At 39.8% G+C, this 17,579-nt stretch overlaps 2 protein-coding genes across 3 annotated transcripts; both read left to right on the top strand.

Moving 5' to 3' along the window:
- Positions 1-1,297: 1,297 nt before the first annotated feature.
- On the top strand, positions 1,298-7,056 carry LOC110829153 (cytochrome P450 9e2-like). The gene is made up of 8 exons (XM_087342936.1): positions 1,298-1,464; positions 1,905-2,314; positions 2,785-2,946; positions 3,423-3,628; positions 4,244-4,427; positions 5,405-5,626; positions 5,754-6,008; positions 6,485-7,056. The coding sequence occupies exons 2-8, from the start codon at positions 1,915-1,917 to the stop codon at positions 6,652-6,654; spliced, it is 1,599 nt and encodes a 532-aa protein (XP_087199062.1). The 5' UTR covers positions 1,298-1,464; positions 1,905-1,914; the 3' UTR covers positions 6,655-7,056.
- Positions 7,057-8,559: 1,503 nt separating this feature from the next.
- On the top strand, positions 8,560-14,958 carry LOC110829154 (cytochrome P450 9e2-like). Of its 2 annotated transcripts, none has more exons than XM_022062594.2 (8): positions 8,560-8,710; positions 10,752-11,168; positions 11,661-11,822; positions 12,012-12,208; positions 12,922-13,111; positions 13,237-13,458; positions 13,695-13,949; positions 14,405-14,958. In XM_022062594.2, exons 2-8 carry the CDS (start codon positions 10,775-10,777, stop codon positions 14,572-14,574), a joined length of 1,590 nt encoding a protein of 529 aa, XP_021918286.1. In that variant the 5' UTR covers positions 8,560-8,710; positions 10,752-10,774; the 3' UTR covers positions 14,575-14,958. The 2 variants fall into 2 exon arrangements, with proteins under 2 accessions (XP_021918286.1, XP_021918287.1); XM_022062595.2 differs by lacking the exon at positions 8,560-8,710 and adding an exon at positions 9,371-9,519.
- Positions 14,959-17,579: the final 2,621 nt, after the last annotated feature.

The following is a 17,579-nucleotide window of genomic DNA, read 5'->3' as shown; positions in this document are numbered from 1 at the left end:
AATGTTTCAACAAAATTGATATTTCACAACACTGTAAAGAACAGGATTTAGAAATTTGTGTAATACAGCTAGAGACAAAAACAGCTAACTTAGTTATATTAAGCCTGTACATAGCTCCATCGGGTAATTTTCAACAATTTCTAAGGGGACTAGATGCTACTCTAAAGTACCTGTATAATCCAAAAACTGAATTTTTAATCTGTGGCGACATGAATGTAGACTATCTAAATGAAAACTGCCAGGAAAAACATTTAAACTCACTACTAGCAACATATAATTTGATACATACTGTAAATTTTGCAACAAGATTTCAAAATGACTCAAGTACAGCAATTGATAACATTTTTGTGGATAGTATAAGATTTAGCTCAACCTCTACTTCTCCCATAATAAATGGACTATCAGACCATAATGCCAAGTACCTTATGATTAATAATATTGCTGCAGATACTAACTTAATACCTTTGAAGCAGAAGAAAAGAAAAGTAAATAATGAAACAATCATGCAGTTTCAGCTTCTTCTGAAGAATGAAACATGGGAATCTGTTTATGAAGTCAATGATACCAACAAAAAGTTTAACTCATTTTTGTGTACTTTTATAAATATTTTTGAACCTAGTTTTCCTATTACATATGAAAGTATAGGCAAAATAAAGAATGACTGGTTTCGCAAGGAATAAAAGTATCTTGCAAGAATAAAAGGAGTCTGTTTATCTACAGTAGGAACAGTAAAGACCCAAATGCAAGAGCATTTTATGTTATGTATTGTAAAATTCTGAATAATGTTATAGAAGAGGCTAAAAGCAGCACTACAGTAGACTTATAGCAAAATCAGGCAATAAAATAAAAACAACATGGAACATAATAAAAAGGGAGACAGGAAAAATATATATATCAGAACAGATGCCATCTCTTCTAATAAACAATGAAAAAGTAAAGGATCCTGGAACAGTGGCTAATGCCTTCAATAAGTTTTTTCTAACAATTACTGAAAGCTTAAATTTAAATCAAACACGGACAGAAGATGCTGTCCTACGTGAGGGATTAAATGCGAGCGGTGCGAGTTGCGTGGGTGAAGCGGAAATATCAAATTGGCTGTTTGTGTGGCGCTGTCCTAGGTTACAGCGAAGCGGTGAGGAGAGTAAAGCGGCCGAAGTCCAAGATCAAATATTTTGATATTTTCACGCAGGTCGCTGCGCTGGCCAGTAAGGCGCATGCGCAAGGAAGCTCTAACTGTGCAGTACAGGGAAGGGGCATGCGCAGGAAGGCCGTGTGTTTCTCTCACGTAGGACACAACAGGCGATTCCCTTATGTCATATGACACAGCATGCTGCTTCTGCAGCTCGCTTCTTGTCGCTAACGTAGGACATTGACTTCAGCACGTTTGGCAACGCTTCAGTCACCTCGACCTCCACAGAGTATCCGCCCGAGTGATCGGCTCAACACTGACGAGAGTGCTAGAAGGTGGGCGAGTCTTTACGCACATTTTAAATTTTAAAATAATTCAGTTTCGCGTCGGAGCGTTCGTGTTGGCCGTGTTAGGTCGGAGGTGCTACTTTTGTGGTTCGTCCACACACACATGAACACAGATAAAATATATCCATGGCAAGCTGTTAGAAACCTGGCTTGTTCGCGAAGGCGCATTTAGAAGTGACGCGATACAGTGTAGGACTTCGGGGGTGGAGGGACTGAGTGATCTCCTACTAGGATCTAACAGAGCCACTACGTTTTTATGTTTTCACCTATCAAATTACTGTCTTCAACTTGGACCAGAAGCTGATAAGCCTCAATCAAGTCCAGTCCTTATGTTTTCCGGGACCTTTAAATTAACAAAGTTGCAGATCTTATATAAAATAAATTATAAAACCTCATTTAACATGACTGTCATGTCTGTTTATTCTCAGATCGATTCTGATGGCCGTCTTCGACTGGTCATGGTCGTGGTCGTGCTCAGACTGGGTGCTGCTACTCCTTGTCATTGGAGCGGTGCTATATTTCATAGGAACCAGCAACTACAATCATTTCTCCAAGCAGAATGTTCCTTTCATCAAACCTGTACCATTTATTGGCTGCATGGGACCTTCATTTATAATGAAGCAATATTTCCCTCAGCTTCTGATGAGGATATACAAAGAACTAGAAGATCACCCCTATGGAGGATTTTTTTTATTTAAACAACCTATTATTATGCTGAAAGACCCTGAACTTATAAAAACAATCGCTGTGAAGGACTTTGAATACTTCATGGACCACCGCACTATATTCTCAAAGGATCAGGAACCTGTGTGGTCAAGAGGCCTCTTCAATCTCAAAGGTAAAAGAACTCATATTCATACTTCAGCACCCATGCAATATATCAAAGGAAAACCACTTGAAGTACATTCATCATTGCAACATTTGAAGTTATCGAGATAAAGATGAAAATGCTGGTCTTCTGGGTCGTGATGCACGTACTCGTAGGTACACACCAGTGTTTCAGAGAAGATGGAGAAGGTTTATCCGAGATGTTGGTGTCTACCTACGAGTCCACATGGCATCACATCTTTAATCCTTCTCAATTCATGGAGTAGACACATCACCACATTCTGAATATTGTAACATGGAGTATCCATTTAAATGGCAGGCACCAAAACAGGAGGTTCAACGAAAACGCAGCCTCTGATCATGGCGCAAATCTATGAACACACCCACAAGCAGAGGCCAAAATTAAGACTCCGATGGGTTAAACTACTTTGACTCGGCATCACTTACAATAACATGTCACTTACCTGAATATGTTGTTAGGTCAGCGCTGGAGAGAGATGCGGTCCACACTGAGCCCTGCCTTCACATCCAGCAAGATGAAAACGATGTTCGTTTTGTTGTCCGAGTGTTGCGAGCAGTTTGTAAACTTCTTGGAACAGTGCTACCAACATACGCCACAAAAAGGCTGTAACATAGAGAAAGGTAAGATACATTTTCCTTTGACTAATTTCTAAACAGAAATATGGTCTCATATGGCGATTGTAATAAATTAACATCAAGGTAAAAAAAAACATGTAAATAGCAAAGGCCCCACTTAATGGTACCTGCACCTTGTCGTGGTCGTGGGGCTTGAGTACCTCAGCGACCCCATGAGCTACTGGTAGGACCTCCCTAGCCAGATTGGTCGAGGGGGAGAGGTCAGACTAAGACAGGTACCCTGGTCCTCCAGGTTGGGGGTTGGTTGCAAGGCTAACAACCTTGCACCGTAAAAAGGAAGATGTTTCAAAACCTTGATCAAAGCCTCGGACAGATGGACCTTACAGAGGACCGAATGGAAGAGGAGAATTGAGGATGTCATGGATCTAATACGGACCGGAGAGCCATAGAAGAAGAAGAAATAGCAAAGGACAGAGGACAACAAATATATCTCACTGAAATATGTATTTCTGTTCACACAGATGGTGATGTGCTGGTTCTAGAAATGAAGGGTTTCTACACCAGATACACTAATGACGTAATCGCTACAGCAGCATTTGGAATTGGTGTTGACTCCTTAAAGAACCCAACAAACGAATTTTATAGGATGGGACAAGACCTCACCTATATGCATGGTCTTCGCGCCTTCAAGTGGCTCGCTTACCTGGCGATGCCCAAACTAATACAGGTCAGTAAATTTCTGAACCCAGAAGATAGCACCACCGTCGAAACCTCAAATCCAACAAAGTTAATCGTACATAAAATCAAACTTTTTACAACTGTAGGGTTCTTACAATCATTTGTAATTCTTAGAATAATGTGATTAATAATGACCGTGATGAATTAATATATTAATGGACCAAACTGGTTATGTTTATTACAGTTTTAAAATAAACAACAAACATAACAAATCAAAAAATTAACAAGAGGTGATTGATATTTGTACCTGAAGATTTCTGTCTTCTGGGTTGTTGCGCTGTGTAGTCTGGTCGATGTTAACCGATGTTTCAGAGGTCATACTGCCTCCGTCATCAGGGCAACAACCCAGAAGACAGAAATCTTCATTCTCACCGCTGTTAAAACCTCAAATCTTACATATTTGTACATTTTGATGCTGTTGTACTGTTATTATAATCAGACCCATATATTCATCATCTGTAGGCAATTATTTCATTTAAAATTTTTACATTTAACCAGTTACTTATATCAGCAATGCCAACATAAGATTTCTGTGTATCATACATTTCACTTACGTTAAGTTCATTAACACTAAATGTGGCAAAACCATTTGATCCTTTTTCAGAAACTGCATGTAAGTATGATGTCCGCAAAATCTACAAAGTTCTTCAGTACACTAGTACTTGATACGATTGCGACAAGAGAACGAGAAGGAATTGTGAGACCAGACATGTTACAGCTGCTTATGCAAGCCAAGAAAGGGACTCTACGTGACGATACCAGTAACTCTCCCGGAAGTAAGAAAATAAGTAAGCAATGGCAATTTTTTTTATCAGATTTATAATTAAATATTTCATGACGTGAGTGAAATGAGATTGTTTTACCAAACTGATATTTCACAAATTAGTTTGATGTTCGCATGCGTGGCAGTTGGTTCATTTCGAGGAATGTACTGTGATGAAAATAATTTTAAAAACCGTTTCAAAACAAAGTCAATGTAAATGAATGACGACACAAACTATAAAAGTATGGCGATAAAAGCAATTAGTCAATGGTTAGGACAACAAATGGCATTAACTCATGTATGTCAGGTGATTACAAAATGTTTTAATACTGAACAACTCGCAAATGGATAAAATTATTAACATTCAAAACTAGATTTTCCTATACTTAAATAAACTATGCATTTTCACATCAAAATAGCAGACTTGTTCATACACACAAATGACATTTAGAATTAATTTATCTTGCTTAATATCCTAATGAAAACTACATAATACCAGTAAAGAAAAGCAATGACCAGATTTTATTATCTGTTCACACGACAAAATGTGTTCCTTTTGTTTATTACTATTATAAAAATAATTTATTTTCAAACTGCAACATTTTGAGAAAAGTAACAAGATTCCTGATGTTTCCTGTCTGAAGTACACTGACATTCCAAAGGCGTTCTTCTGGCCATAGAAAGTAGGTCATCGTTGCACTAATGTTGTCAAAGGCCATTGTTGTCCAAAATGTATTCCAACAATGGCATTAGGTAATTCTTGCACCAATGTTGCAACCAAGATGGTGAAAGCATAAAGGTGACCAGCCCTGGTGGCCAAGGCAGGAGAAAAGTAGCCTGTGGGGCAAAACTCCTAAAGCAACAACTGATGGGGACCAAGTCCCAATGAAGCAAGCATTCTAGGCAATGAAGCCTCACACAGTTATTCGAGACCATAGATAATTTCTGGTACATTCACAAAAATGTCCTGAGCACAATATGACAATTTGTCCTTACCCACAGACATTGAAGACGACGACATCGTAGCTCAAGCATTCCTGTTCTTCTTAGCTGGCTTTGACACAGCCTCCACCCTTCTGTGCTTTGCCTCTCATCAGTTGGCCGTTCATGCACACATGCAGGTTCGACTTCAGGAAGAAATTGATGAAACTCTACAGAAGAATGATGGAAAATTCACATATGAGGCAGTAAACAGCATGAAATACCTGGACATGGTTGTGTCTGGTGAGAGAAAACAACGCTGCTTGACGACAGCGAAATTATGTTATTCCTGCGCACTCACAACTGGATGAGATAATTTTACTGTACCATACCAGTATATCTCGTTTAACTTTTTATGTTGTATTCACAGAAACGCTGAGGCTCTATCCAGTAGTTCCAGCTGTGGACCGAGTCTGTATTAAACCCTACACCCTGAAATCAGATCCTCCTATGGAAATACATCCAGGTCAATCCCTCTTCATCCCAATAATCGGATTACACCGCGATCCCAAATACTACCCTGATCCTGAGCGGTTTGACCCAGAGCGATTCAGTGAGGACAACAAGCACGGTATCAATCCGCTAACTTACCTCCCATTTGGACTGGGCCCAAGAAGCTGTATTGGTAAGTAGGAATGTCATCATTCATTACTGTCCATCTTGCAGCCATCTCATAAAACTCGTGACATTAGTACACATTTTTTTATAAAAATATCAAATCCTATCCAAGATATCGGTAACATATTTATGCATGAATGGATATATACTAGAATATTTTTAAAAATTATGGAAAATTAAATATGAGATTAGCCTTGAGATTTGATAGCGTCAGACAGATAAATAGGAAGATGGATTATCAGGCACGTAAATGAATACACAAACTATGGGTTGGTAATATGACGACTGCATCTTCACTAACAGAAACTGATAAGGAGATAAAGGCTAGTCCGACAACACGTGAAGGTATGTGAGGATGGGAAGTGGATAAAACTGGCTCAGGATTGTGTCCACTGACAAGCTTTGGTATTATCACTGTATTCCATTGTTACTAGCACAGATTCATCTCAGCGTGTCTTACACAATTATAATTATTTGTTCAAGGGAACCGCTTTGCTCTTATGGAAACAAAACTGGCACTAGTATCCTTGCTGTCTCGGTTCAACGTGGTACTGGTTGCCAAGACACCTGTACCTATCAAAATAGTACAGAAAGGATTCAACATGTCCATTGAAGGAGGCTTTTGGCTGGGTCTGGAGAAGAGAAACCCATGAACTGCATCCTACTGGAATTTTCAGTTTTGCTGGTATTCAGTTGCTACATGAGAGCAACTCAGCTTGGACCGACAGTGCACTGAAGTCAATATTTTGAAGTGATATTTTTTATAAATCTAATATGTATTTACAATTCTGTTAATAACCTTTGGAATATTTCATTATTATTAATACATTTGTATTAGTGTAGTGGATTGTAGGTACTGAGGCTACTGCAGAATTCTAATAATCTATTTTTAGTCATAACCATGCAAAGTACTACCTATCCCAGTACTTGAACATATTTAGCAGTGAAAATTCTTCTGTTAGCTTAATCATATTGGGTTTATTTGTGTGAACTGCCACCGTCACCAACATCTAATATAATTTCATTATCCAATAAATTCCAATATCCTTGGTTAACTGAGGTTTCTGTGATTTATAATTTTACTTGGGTAATGGTTATAGCCATTGCTGTATTTCAGTATTAAGTCCTGCTTACTCATTTATTAATGGTTATAGCCATCAGCTGTATTTCAGTATTAAGTCCTGCTTCTTCATTTAATAATGGTTATAGCCATCAGCTGTATTTCAGTACTAAGTCCTGCTTCTACATTTATTAATGGTTATAGCCATCAGCTGTATTTCAGTATTAAGTCCTGCTTCTTCATTTAATAATGGTTATAGCCATCAGCGGTATTTCAGTATTAAGTCCTGCTTCTTCATTTATTAATGGTTATAACCATCAGCTGTATTTCAGTATTAAGTCCTGCTTCTTCATTCATTAATGGTTATAGCCATCAGCTGTATTTCAGTACTAAGTCCTGCTTCTTCATTTATTAATGGTTGCAGCCATCAGCTGTATTTCAGTACTAAGTCCTGCTTCTTCATTTATTATGTATCAGGCCCTCTGGCATCTGATTCAGAATTGGGTCTGAAACAATGACTACACATCTGGTAGAATTTTCTGGATTCAAGAATGTCAGATCACAAGATGTCTACCTATTCATGACAACCCAAGACACGGAAACGTGTACATCCATGCACCACATGAGTTTCAATCAGTCCAAACCTATGCACGCCCCAGAAGTAGCAGTCACTCACTGTGTCTGGTCCTTTTTTCTTGGATCACAGCCAGTATTACTGATCTGCTGTATGTTATCATTTTCTTGTCAGTATTAATCCTGTAATCCCCACTGTTATATGTGCTGGATAAATCTGTGGGACATCATATGCATACAGCTTGCTGCAATACCGTACTAACACGGCAAGGTCAACACTGTACTCTGTTAGATAAAAAAACATCAAGAGCTACCTGCAGACATCTCTGCCAGCATGCCAATGCATGGTCAAGGCCACAAATATTGTTACTTGAATCCACACATGGAAATAGCGGATTTCCAATTGTCATTAGCTAAAATCAGATTCTGTCCCAGAGTCATTTATCACACAGCAATGTCCATTAGTAGGTTTCACTGAAATATATTATAAGGAAGATCAAATCGAGATGGATGAGATGGGCGGGGCATTTGGTGCGCAAAGGTGAGGTTTGAAATGCGGTGACCAGACGTAGATGGGAGAGAAAAATTAAAATGTATCAGAGAAGTGGGGTTTCAGGATGTGGACTAAATTCATCTGGCGAACACGGTAATAAAGATCTTAAAATGGACCATGTCGGCTTCTCTCTCGACCGTTGACGTGCGTGTAACTCATATTCCGGATGTACCTGGTTCGAATTCCGGTCGGGGATTGATAATCCTGGGTTTTTCACATTTTATCAAACACGTTTTGCCAAATTCTTGGATACTACGTTGAGGTCAAGACTGTAACCGCTTCCTTCCAAACCGTTCTAATTCATTTATCGCCCTGCAACTGGACCCGTCTGAGCTAGTGACAGCGGCGTTAAAGTAACCAGATGACGCCTAAAACATTCGGTTCAACTATAGTGACAACAGGTGGCAGTTCTGTCGCGTCCTTATGTAACCCATCTGACTGATTAAATAAATGATGCAATTTACGGTGGGGCAGATACATCGAGCGGACATCTGACTGTGAGGAAGCGCAGACAATCCAAACAGTAAGTGTAAGAATTACGTAACATGTAACAAGGTTATCTCTCGGGTGGGATTTCCAAAAATGTTCATTGTTTCACGTGCATGTACCAATCAGTAAACCCTGTGAATTACATTTTATGCACTCGAAGATTCAAACTGACCTCCGTCTGTTCACACGTTTCATTCCCAGAACCACTCGGTGGATTTAGATTAAATTTTGTATGGGATATCTAAGATGTCAGAAAATGTATTTTCGATTTTGAATATTACACGTCACTAGAATTTCCCCTTACACAAAATTCAGTTTTAACTTTTGAAATCACTCACAAAGGACTCGTAATGAATTCCAGGCAGAACTCATAATACCTGCTTTCCTGTTGCAAAGACTTCAGGTGGTTAATGTTGTTGGGGGGAAATGAATTAGCTGTTTACTCTGAGAACAATACAAAATCCATAAATACATTCTACGGGCAACAAGAGAAGTTACTGCTTGTTAAGGAAGGTGAAACACACAGTACTGGGTTTTAATGGGTTAAAATAAGCAAATTTTATTTTAAAGAATTTTTTGACGTATATTTAACAATGGTTAGTGTAAGTTCGAAGTCACTGCACAGCTCTGTATTTGTTTATTTATAGTTTTAACGTCGGTTTTTCAGCAGCTCAGATTATATCACGTCGAATGATTGTGAATCATGACTTGGAAAGGATGTGGAAGGAAGCCAAATTTAAGGTGCTATCCTCGTAGTTGCCTGGAGGGACTGAGGAATTTCAAGATCTGAACCCGGGACCTCCCGAACACGAAGGAGTGATAACTACTCGATCACGACGTTCGGTAGCACTGTTTTTATTTTCAATGTTCGCTATTATATCCTATGTAATAAAAAATATTAATGGTTCAAATGTTCTCTTTAACTTCAAAACCAGACAAAAATTTCGACACGCGTTGAGGACTTCCGGTGTGTAAGACTTGAGGTTCTCACAGCGGTGAATATGAAGATTTCTGTCTTCTGGGTTATTGCGCTGTGTAGTCTGGTCGATGTTAACCAACGTTTCAGAGGTCATACTGCCTCCGTCATCAAGGCAGTATGACCTCTGAAACGTTGGTTAACATCGACCAGACTACACAGCGCAATAACCCAGAAGACAGAAATCTTCGACTTCCGGTGTATTTGCATGTGAGGTGTGTGTCTTGTAGTGCGCAGTTTTAGAACAATGTAATGAACGTTAATGTTCCATAAAAGGCGAGCCATTTCTTGACAAGTTTGGCGAGTATTATCTTCTATAGGCCGATTCTGCTCCACCATGAAGTTTCATTTATTTGCATTACATCACATTCCATGGCCTTCACGTTCTTCTACGCTGAGTCAGAACGAGTGAGTGCGTGTGACGAACTGCGTTTTGCAGTAAGTTCGGCTACGCCCTAGAACGAAAAACTCTTCAAGAATGAAAACATATTTCGCAATGATATTCTTTCCCGCGAATGTACTTTTGGACATTTCAGCATCAAATGAGCGAGACTAGATAAAATATAAGAATAGTTTCCATACATTTCCCAAATGCATTCTTTCGGACGTTCTTTCAATTGAAAATCCAAATCCATTTTTCAGACCATCTCACAGTGGCCGCGCGGTCCAAGGCTAATTCTACCACGTAGAGACAAAGATGCCAACAAAAAATCCTACACGTGTCTGTGGTTTTTGCTATCGTGTGTGGACATACGGAGGCCGTCCTAATCAGCGAATCTGAACTAGAAGACATATTTTGTTGACAGTGATTATCAAAGGAGGAGAATGTACAGTTTATCTTCTGCTGTTTACAAAACTAATAACAGTACAGATATTACACTGCATGCAAGAATATCTTATTCTCCTTGTATTTCGTTAAATTTATACCACATCCAAAAAATATGAGTTCACGTTCTCACGGCGGCGAGAAAGAACACGCCTTTCGTCCTTCGGCTGTTGGTTACGTGTTACACATCTGTCTTTAGTGGTGATTTCATGCGCTGCCTTAAAAATGTACCGACGATTAATTTTAATACTTCGTCTCTGTTTTTCTCAACAGAAAAAGAATACCAGACACGCACGATGGTTAATCTCGACTGGACGTCGATCCTGTCGAACTGGATCCTACTTCTCCTCGCGGCAGGAGTACTACTGTATTTCTGGGGGACGAATACATACGGTCGTTTCACAAGACGAGATATACCACACCTCAAACCTCTTCCATTCATCGGAAGTATGGGTCCATCAGTATTAAAGAACGAATCCCTCTTTGACTTGATGTTGGGATGGTACGAGAAATTCAAAGGTCGCCCTTACGGTGTGGTGTTCATGTTTCGGCAACCTGTCGTTCTCCTGACAGATCCTGAACTTATCAAAGCCGTCGCTATGAAAGACTTCGACTATTTTACAGACCACCGAACAGTATACATGGAAAGCAAAGAAAAAGTATGGTCAAAGGGACTTATTATGCTTAAGGGTGAGTACAGATAAATCCACCTACGTCTCTGTCACGTCATCTCTCTCAGTTTTAAGCATAAGACGCATGGGAGCGTAGTAAACGCTGATGCAGGAGGTCTAATTATGGTCAGAGAATCTATGTTAGTGAGCAGTTATCAATAACACGTACCATATTTCCCATCACCGTAATTCTCAAAATCGGGGGCTTCAGAATCCAAAATGTAATTCCCACTACTGGATAATATCGGTAAATCCGTAGCAAAACGCACTTTTGAAATTAATATTGATGCCCCATAAAACTAAAAAGGGGGGGGGGACTTTGTTATAAATTACAATAAAATTAATGGAATTGTTAAAAACGTTATATGGAAAATACACCAGTCTATTCATATTTTAGTCTAATAGACATTTACTACTATTGAATTAGTCTGTAAAATTTCAAGGGATTATATCCTATTTGTACTCTGCAAATATTTTTGTTTTTGGTTACTTGAATTAATTGACTCTGCAGGTCAGCGCTGGAAGGACATGAGGTCCATACTGAGTCCTGCTTTCACATCCAGTAAGATGAAAATAATGTTTGTGTTGGTGTCAGACTGCTGCCAACAGTTGGTAGACTTCCTAGAGCAGTGCTACCAACAGCCACAGGAAAACAACTGCGCAATTAAGAAAGGTAAATCTAACTCCATGGAGCAGAGTCGTCCTTGAGAAGCTGCAAGTGGCTTGGACCTATGTTCACTGCCACTGGTTTCTTTCCTGAGCTCAATAAATCCAATCGATGCCCTCCGACCCTAAGATCCATTTTAATGTTACCCCTCCATCAGTGCAAAGAGAAGCACTAAAACATTTTCCACTTTTCCAGAAGGAGAATTGCTGATTCTGGAAATGAAGGACCTGTTTACAAGATCCACCAACGACGTCATTGCCTCCACAGCATTTGGAATTTGTGTGGACTCGCTGAAACACCCGAAAAATGAATTTTATGTGCTGGGACAAGAAGCCACCAATTTTGGTTCATACAAATGGTTTTTATTCTTGGCAATACCACAGGTCATGAAGGTCAGCACAATGTTTCTGCTAACAAACCATTCTTGTGCGTAGCTTCAAATAATGTTGTATGATATCCAGCTTGTGTGTGAATTATTATGGAAGGAAGCACAAAAAATTAATGTATCTGGAAGTATCACTCTGTCTGATCTTAACCAGATTTTGAATGTGTCGACAGATTTTACTAGAACTTCTTCTTCTTCTTGTATGGCTCTCCAGTCCGTATTCGGTCCATGGCCGCCTCAATTCTCCTCTTCCATTCGGTCCTCTGTTAGGTCCGTCTGTCGGAGGCTTTGATCGAGGTTTCGAAACATCTTCCTTTTTACGGTGCAAGGTTGTTAGCCTTGCGATCAACCCTCCAACCTGGAGGAATATATTAATGTTCGCTGGTTCTTGAGCAGCAAGCAAGCCCAGGAACACATTGTGTATTGTTTGAACTGGCTCAGGGCTGGAGAGTAGGTTCTACTTGGATAAGTTAATTGTTTGATTAAAAAATAATACAGGTTTATATGAATGGATTAAAAAACCTAAAATTTGATAAAGATAAAACATATAAAAACTAAATCTCTGTGTTTAGATACTGAACAGAAGATGACAACATTTTTGTCTGTCAACCGACATAAGAACATATCAGTGATTAACGAATAATGGCTTAAGAAATCTAAGCTAATGCCACCTTAACTGACTGAACGACACACGTTTGTTATGTTTTTTTTTTTTTTCAGTTGCTGGGCATTAACCTAGTACCTGGAAAGATTACAAATTTCTTCAGGACACTGGTAACCGACACGATTGCGACGCGAGAACGAGAAGGCATCGTGAGACCAGACATGTTACATCTGCTTATGCAAGCTAAGAAGGGAACTTTGCATGATGAGAACTCTGAAGAGAATCACAAGGGCAACACCAAGACACGTATGTCATCTCACGTCTTGAACCAAGCAAAGTTGCAGGATCTGTCTCTTGTCTTGAACCTTGAACTGCCAAATTGCAATCATTCAGGATTTATTCAAAAGGCAAACTGATATTTTTTCCCACAGAACTGGATGATGAAGACATTATTGCTCAAGCCCTCCTGTTCTTCCTGGGGGGCTTCGACACAACTTCCACGCTTATGTCCTTCGTTTCCCACCAGCTGGCAGTCTACCCTGAGATACAGAGTCGACTTCAAGAGGAGATTGATGAGACTCTACAGAAGCACGATGGAAAATTCACATATGAGGCAGTCCACAGTATGAAGTACCTCGACATGGTTGTGTCAGGTGGGAAAAATCATCACTAACTGTGTACACAAACTACATGTAGTCTTTCGTCTTCTTCCATGAGAAGAAAGGAACAAATATTCAAACATACTTTTTCATTAAAATCTCCATTTATTAGAGATTTCATATTTTATTTTCTCTTCATATTCACAAAACCAAAGAAAACATTCTACATGAGAATGATTCCATTTCATCCAGGTTTCACCATACAAGATGATTTACTTTCAAATTCACAGAAACTCTCAGGCTGTATCCACCAGGCAGCGCCGTGGAACGAGTTTGCACTCGAAACTACACGCTGAAAACTGACCCTCCCCTCGAACTGCATATTGGCGACAACATCTTTATCCCCTTATTAGCAGTTCACCGTGACCCCAAATATTACCCCGATCCCGAGCGCTTCGATCCTGAGCGCTTCAGTGATGAAAACAAGCATAACATAAACGCTTCGACATACATGCCTTTTGGAATAGGCCCAAGAAGCTGTATTGGTGAGTAATTCTCATGATTATTTGGCCCCACTTGTGTCAAGAAACAAATTTGATACTAGAATATGAGGTCAATTTGTTCTCAGTCCACCTTATTTTATACGTTGAGGATACCTGCACCTTGTCGTGGTCATGGGGCTTGAGTACCTCAGTGACCCCAAGAGCTACTGGTGGAACTTTAGCATGCTGAAGGCAGGTGAACTAAGATGATGAAGCTACTTCATTTTCTTAACCCTTTGAAACATAAAATAATCTAATTCAATTTCTCTCTCAAAGGAAACATAACACATCCCCATTGCAAAGATTAATTGGTTAATGCTGCCTAGAGAAACAATTGCTACATATTGTGAAAACAAACAACCTGTATGCACACTATGTGCGCTAAGTATAAAGTTACATAAATGCAGGCGGTACCATTGAGCCATAAAGGGTTAAATAGTGGTGGTTTTGTGTTCCAGGCAACCGCTTCGCTCTCATGGAAGTCAAAACAGTGCTGGTTCACCTGCTGTCGCAGTTCAACCTGAGAGTTGTGGCCAAAACCCCAATGCCTATCAAGTTAACACAGAAGGGATTCAACATTTCTGTCGAAGGTGGTTTCTGGATGGGCCTACAGAAGAGGAACACTTGACCTAAACATTCTTTCATGTTGGTATATGAAACATGTTAATTAACTGACGTCACAGGAACACCAAAATCATTTTGCTATACCTCAGAATATTATTCGTATAGAATATTTTCATATTATATTCTTTAACTTGCATATCTTATTATAGAAAATATATGCCTATAAAATAGCATTTTATCAGCATTTTAAATATATTCAAGCATGATACACATTTCTTACCTAGATATATGATGTCAGTAATCACACCTCGATAAACACGCATCTATAGTATTCTTAGATTATTAATGACAGAGCCAATTTGTCTATTTGAGCTTGTGATAAGTAGGCGTACTTTGTACTCGGAGGTTTTACGCCTTCAGGCTATGCCAATAAACACCATTCATCATAGTACTGTGGTAATTCAATCCAGGTAATATCCTTAAAACAATGTCCTATTATTCAGCCTTCCACTACATTACTACCCTAATAGTCACCTCCTATGCTGGCGGTAGCATAGCTACTGGTAGGACCTCCCTAGCCAGATTGGTCGAAGGGGAGAGGTCAGACTAAGACAGGTACCCTGGTCCTCCAGGTTGGGGGTTGGTCGCAAGGCTAACAACCTTGCACCATAGAAAGGAAGACGTTTTGAAACCTCGATCAAAGCCTTGGACAGACAGACCTAACAGTGGACCGAATGGAAGAGGAGAATTGAGGAGGCCATGGACCGAATATGGACCGGAGAGCCATAGAAGAAGAAGAGGTTCTTAAGAGTCACAACCTACCTGTTAAAATACAGGAGAAATGAGAATATATTAATGTAATGATATAATTTTTAAACGTAGTCCTGACAATGATGCAACTTGCATTCATGGACCACAAGATAGTACCAACGTCAGGTGTATTTAAAGAACGAGTCCTGTTCGGCTAATGTAACTAAGAGAACGGTTATAAATACAATAGGTGAGTCTAGACGTGGGGAGGAACTCGCATTCCAAAACTCCCTTGTATCTTGAAAGACACAAAAAAGAGGGCATTTCCTGCTTCCTGTCAAGAACACACGTGTGGCTCATTAGAAGACAGGGGGGAGTGCCTTAAAGTAAAAGTTGCACTGGAAATTTACAGACATTCATGGTATGTCCCCTGTAATTGCTGTTCGCTCCAACTACATTCACTCCCCCATGAATTATACAAGCTATACCTTATCTCAGCCATCTTAGAGCTATTAAATCATGGAGGTTTGATGGGCATGGCATGTAGAATGGACAGGCATTAATGATAGTTTATTTAACAATGCTCTCTCAGTAAAGTAAATTTGTCCCACTATACGCCATGTAGGCGCTTGGGGGCAATGGAGGTATAGCTCCTCTCTTTCTTGACCTCGGCACTAGATGGGGGTGAGTGGTCGGCATCACGCCCCGGCTGGCTTTACCCCCGGGAAAGGACCTCAGTACCCATTGGATAGGAGGTTGGGTGTTAACTATTTTACATGTGGAAAAATTATAAAATAAAAGTTACAAATTCTTTGTACACCAAGTTGTTTTTTTTTGCCTACCTACTCCTACCCAAACCCTTCCTTCATTAAGGGGGAAAGAGGGAATGACTTCCAAGGTTACAATCCTCTTTGAAACAAGTGACTGATATTCACAAAACTTGATATGAGCTACACTCCATTGGAGGACAGTCCAACTTTGTATTTTATAATTTCTTACAATTGGTAATAACATGACAAGAGTGCGAACTTCTGAGGTGGGAGCTAAACTGGTGCCACTTAATGATGTACTGTGGCAGACATTAAAAATACGCTATTTCTGTTGCGGTAACTTTTTGTAACATGTACAATAATATGGGGGGCCTGATAAATTAATTTCTTTAGATGACAGTTAACAGTTGTTACTAATAAACCAATGGATTTAAGCATCGGAAATCTGATATAACGCCAGATAATAAACATATCTACAAATTATGTTATAAAAATTGTTCGTAAATTAACAATTACTAATATGGTGACGGTCCGAAACTTTGAGGCTTGGACTTCAAAACTTACAAAGCAGACGAGGTTATCTGAATCATCGATTAACGTAGCTGGGGCTTGTGTCCTATTATGCTATAGCTTTTGTTTAAAACTTCAGGATTTGGTGAGCATATGAGCCTGCTGAAAGCATTCTTTAAAGTCAGTGGTCAGGGTCTCCATCACTTTTCTTGCGTACCTAATCCAATATCTTTAAGACTGCGATATTTTTAGAAACTCATTCACAGGAATCCATGACGCAGTTCAGCCTTCATATGCATCCCAACTAAACTGAGTTAACTCTTTTAAGCACAGTGGAAACATTTAGATGCCACCTGCCTTTATATTCAGTGCCGGATTCTCTACATTTTACCTCCAGAGTGTACTTGTGGCTACACCTTCCTGCGTGTGTTTGCGTTATTCGTTCATGGAAAAATCTTTTCGAGCTGTGAGTACTGGCAGATTTAAAAGCAGACTCCACAGTATGACTCAGGGAACTGAGAAAGGTCATGACAGCCTTTGCCGTTTCTCCGGCAAAGACTTGAACCGGTGATCTTCCAAATACGTGCAAGTGGAAACCCTAAACATCGACAGGACTGTTAAATCTAAGACAAATATATCCTACTACTACGGATGCTGGAACCTGGCGTGTCCTTATAAGGGATGAGAGAGGAAACAGATAAAAAATGAGCTTGACACTCGAGTGGGGGGCAGAACGGCAGACGAGCGGATAGCACTCCTGCTTTGTATGTGCGTTCTCCATCAGTCTCTCCAGACATACGAGGTGCGATCGGAAAGTTTCTAGACTGCGCGTATAAAAACCCGTACACTTATCTCAGGTATTAAATTCATCCATCACCCTCGAAGTAGTTCCCCTGGGAGTGAACACAACGATCCCAGCGCCGCTGCCAAGCCTGGAAGCATCCCTGGAAATCTTTCTTTGTCAGCCCGTCAAGCACCATCTGCGATTCTGCCTGAATCTCTTCTATCGTCTCAAATCTCCTTCCCTTTAGCTGAATTT

This window comes from Zootermopsis nevadensis, unplaced genomic scaffold, assembly GCF_977971745.1.
Source record: "Zootermopsis nevadensis isolate Lab colony 2312 unplaced genomic scaffold, Znev_1.0 Znev_ptg000004l, whole genome shotgun sequence".
Lineage (NCBI taxonomy): Eukaryota > Metazoa > Arthropoda > Insecta > Blattodea > Termopsidae > Zootermopsis > Zootermopsis nevadensis.
This window is presented reverse-complemented; position numbering and strand designations above follow the sequence as displayed.

What these genes read in the sequence shown, in the direction of transcription:
- LOC110829154 (XM_022062594.2), top strand. Translation starts at nt 10,775, where the DNA reads ATGGTTAATCTCGACTGGACGTCGATCCTGTCGAACTGGATCCTACTT. An exon ending in CAACTGCGCAATTAAGAAAG is followed by an intron (nt 11,823 to 12,011) that starts GTAAATCTAACT and finishes CCACTTTTCCAG; the next exon opens with AAGGAGAATTGCTGATTCTG. An exon ending in CCTCGACATGGTTGTGTCAG is followed by an intron (nt 13,459 to 13,694) that starts GTGGGAAAAATC and finishes TCAAATTCACAG; the next exon opens with AAACTCTCAGGCTGTATCCA.
- LOC110829153 (XM_087342936.1), top strand. Translation starts at nt 1,915, where the DNA reads ATGGCCGTCTTCGACTGGTCATGGTCGTGGTCGTGCTCAGACTGGGTG. An exon ending in TCCCGGAAGTAAGAAAATAA is followed by an intron (nt 4,428 to 5,404) that starts GTAAGCAATGGC and finishes CCTTACCCACAG; the next exon opens with ACATTGAAGACGACGACATC. An exon ending in GGGCCCAAGAAGCTGTATTG is followed by an intron (nt 6,009 to 6,484) that starts GTAAGTAGGAAT and finishes TATTTGTTCAAG; the next exon opens with GGAACCGCTTTGCTCTTATG.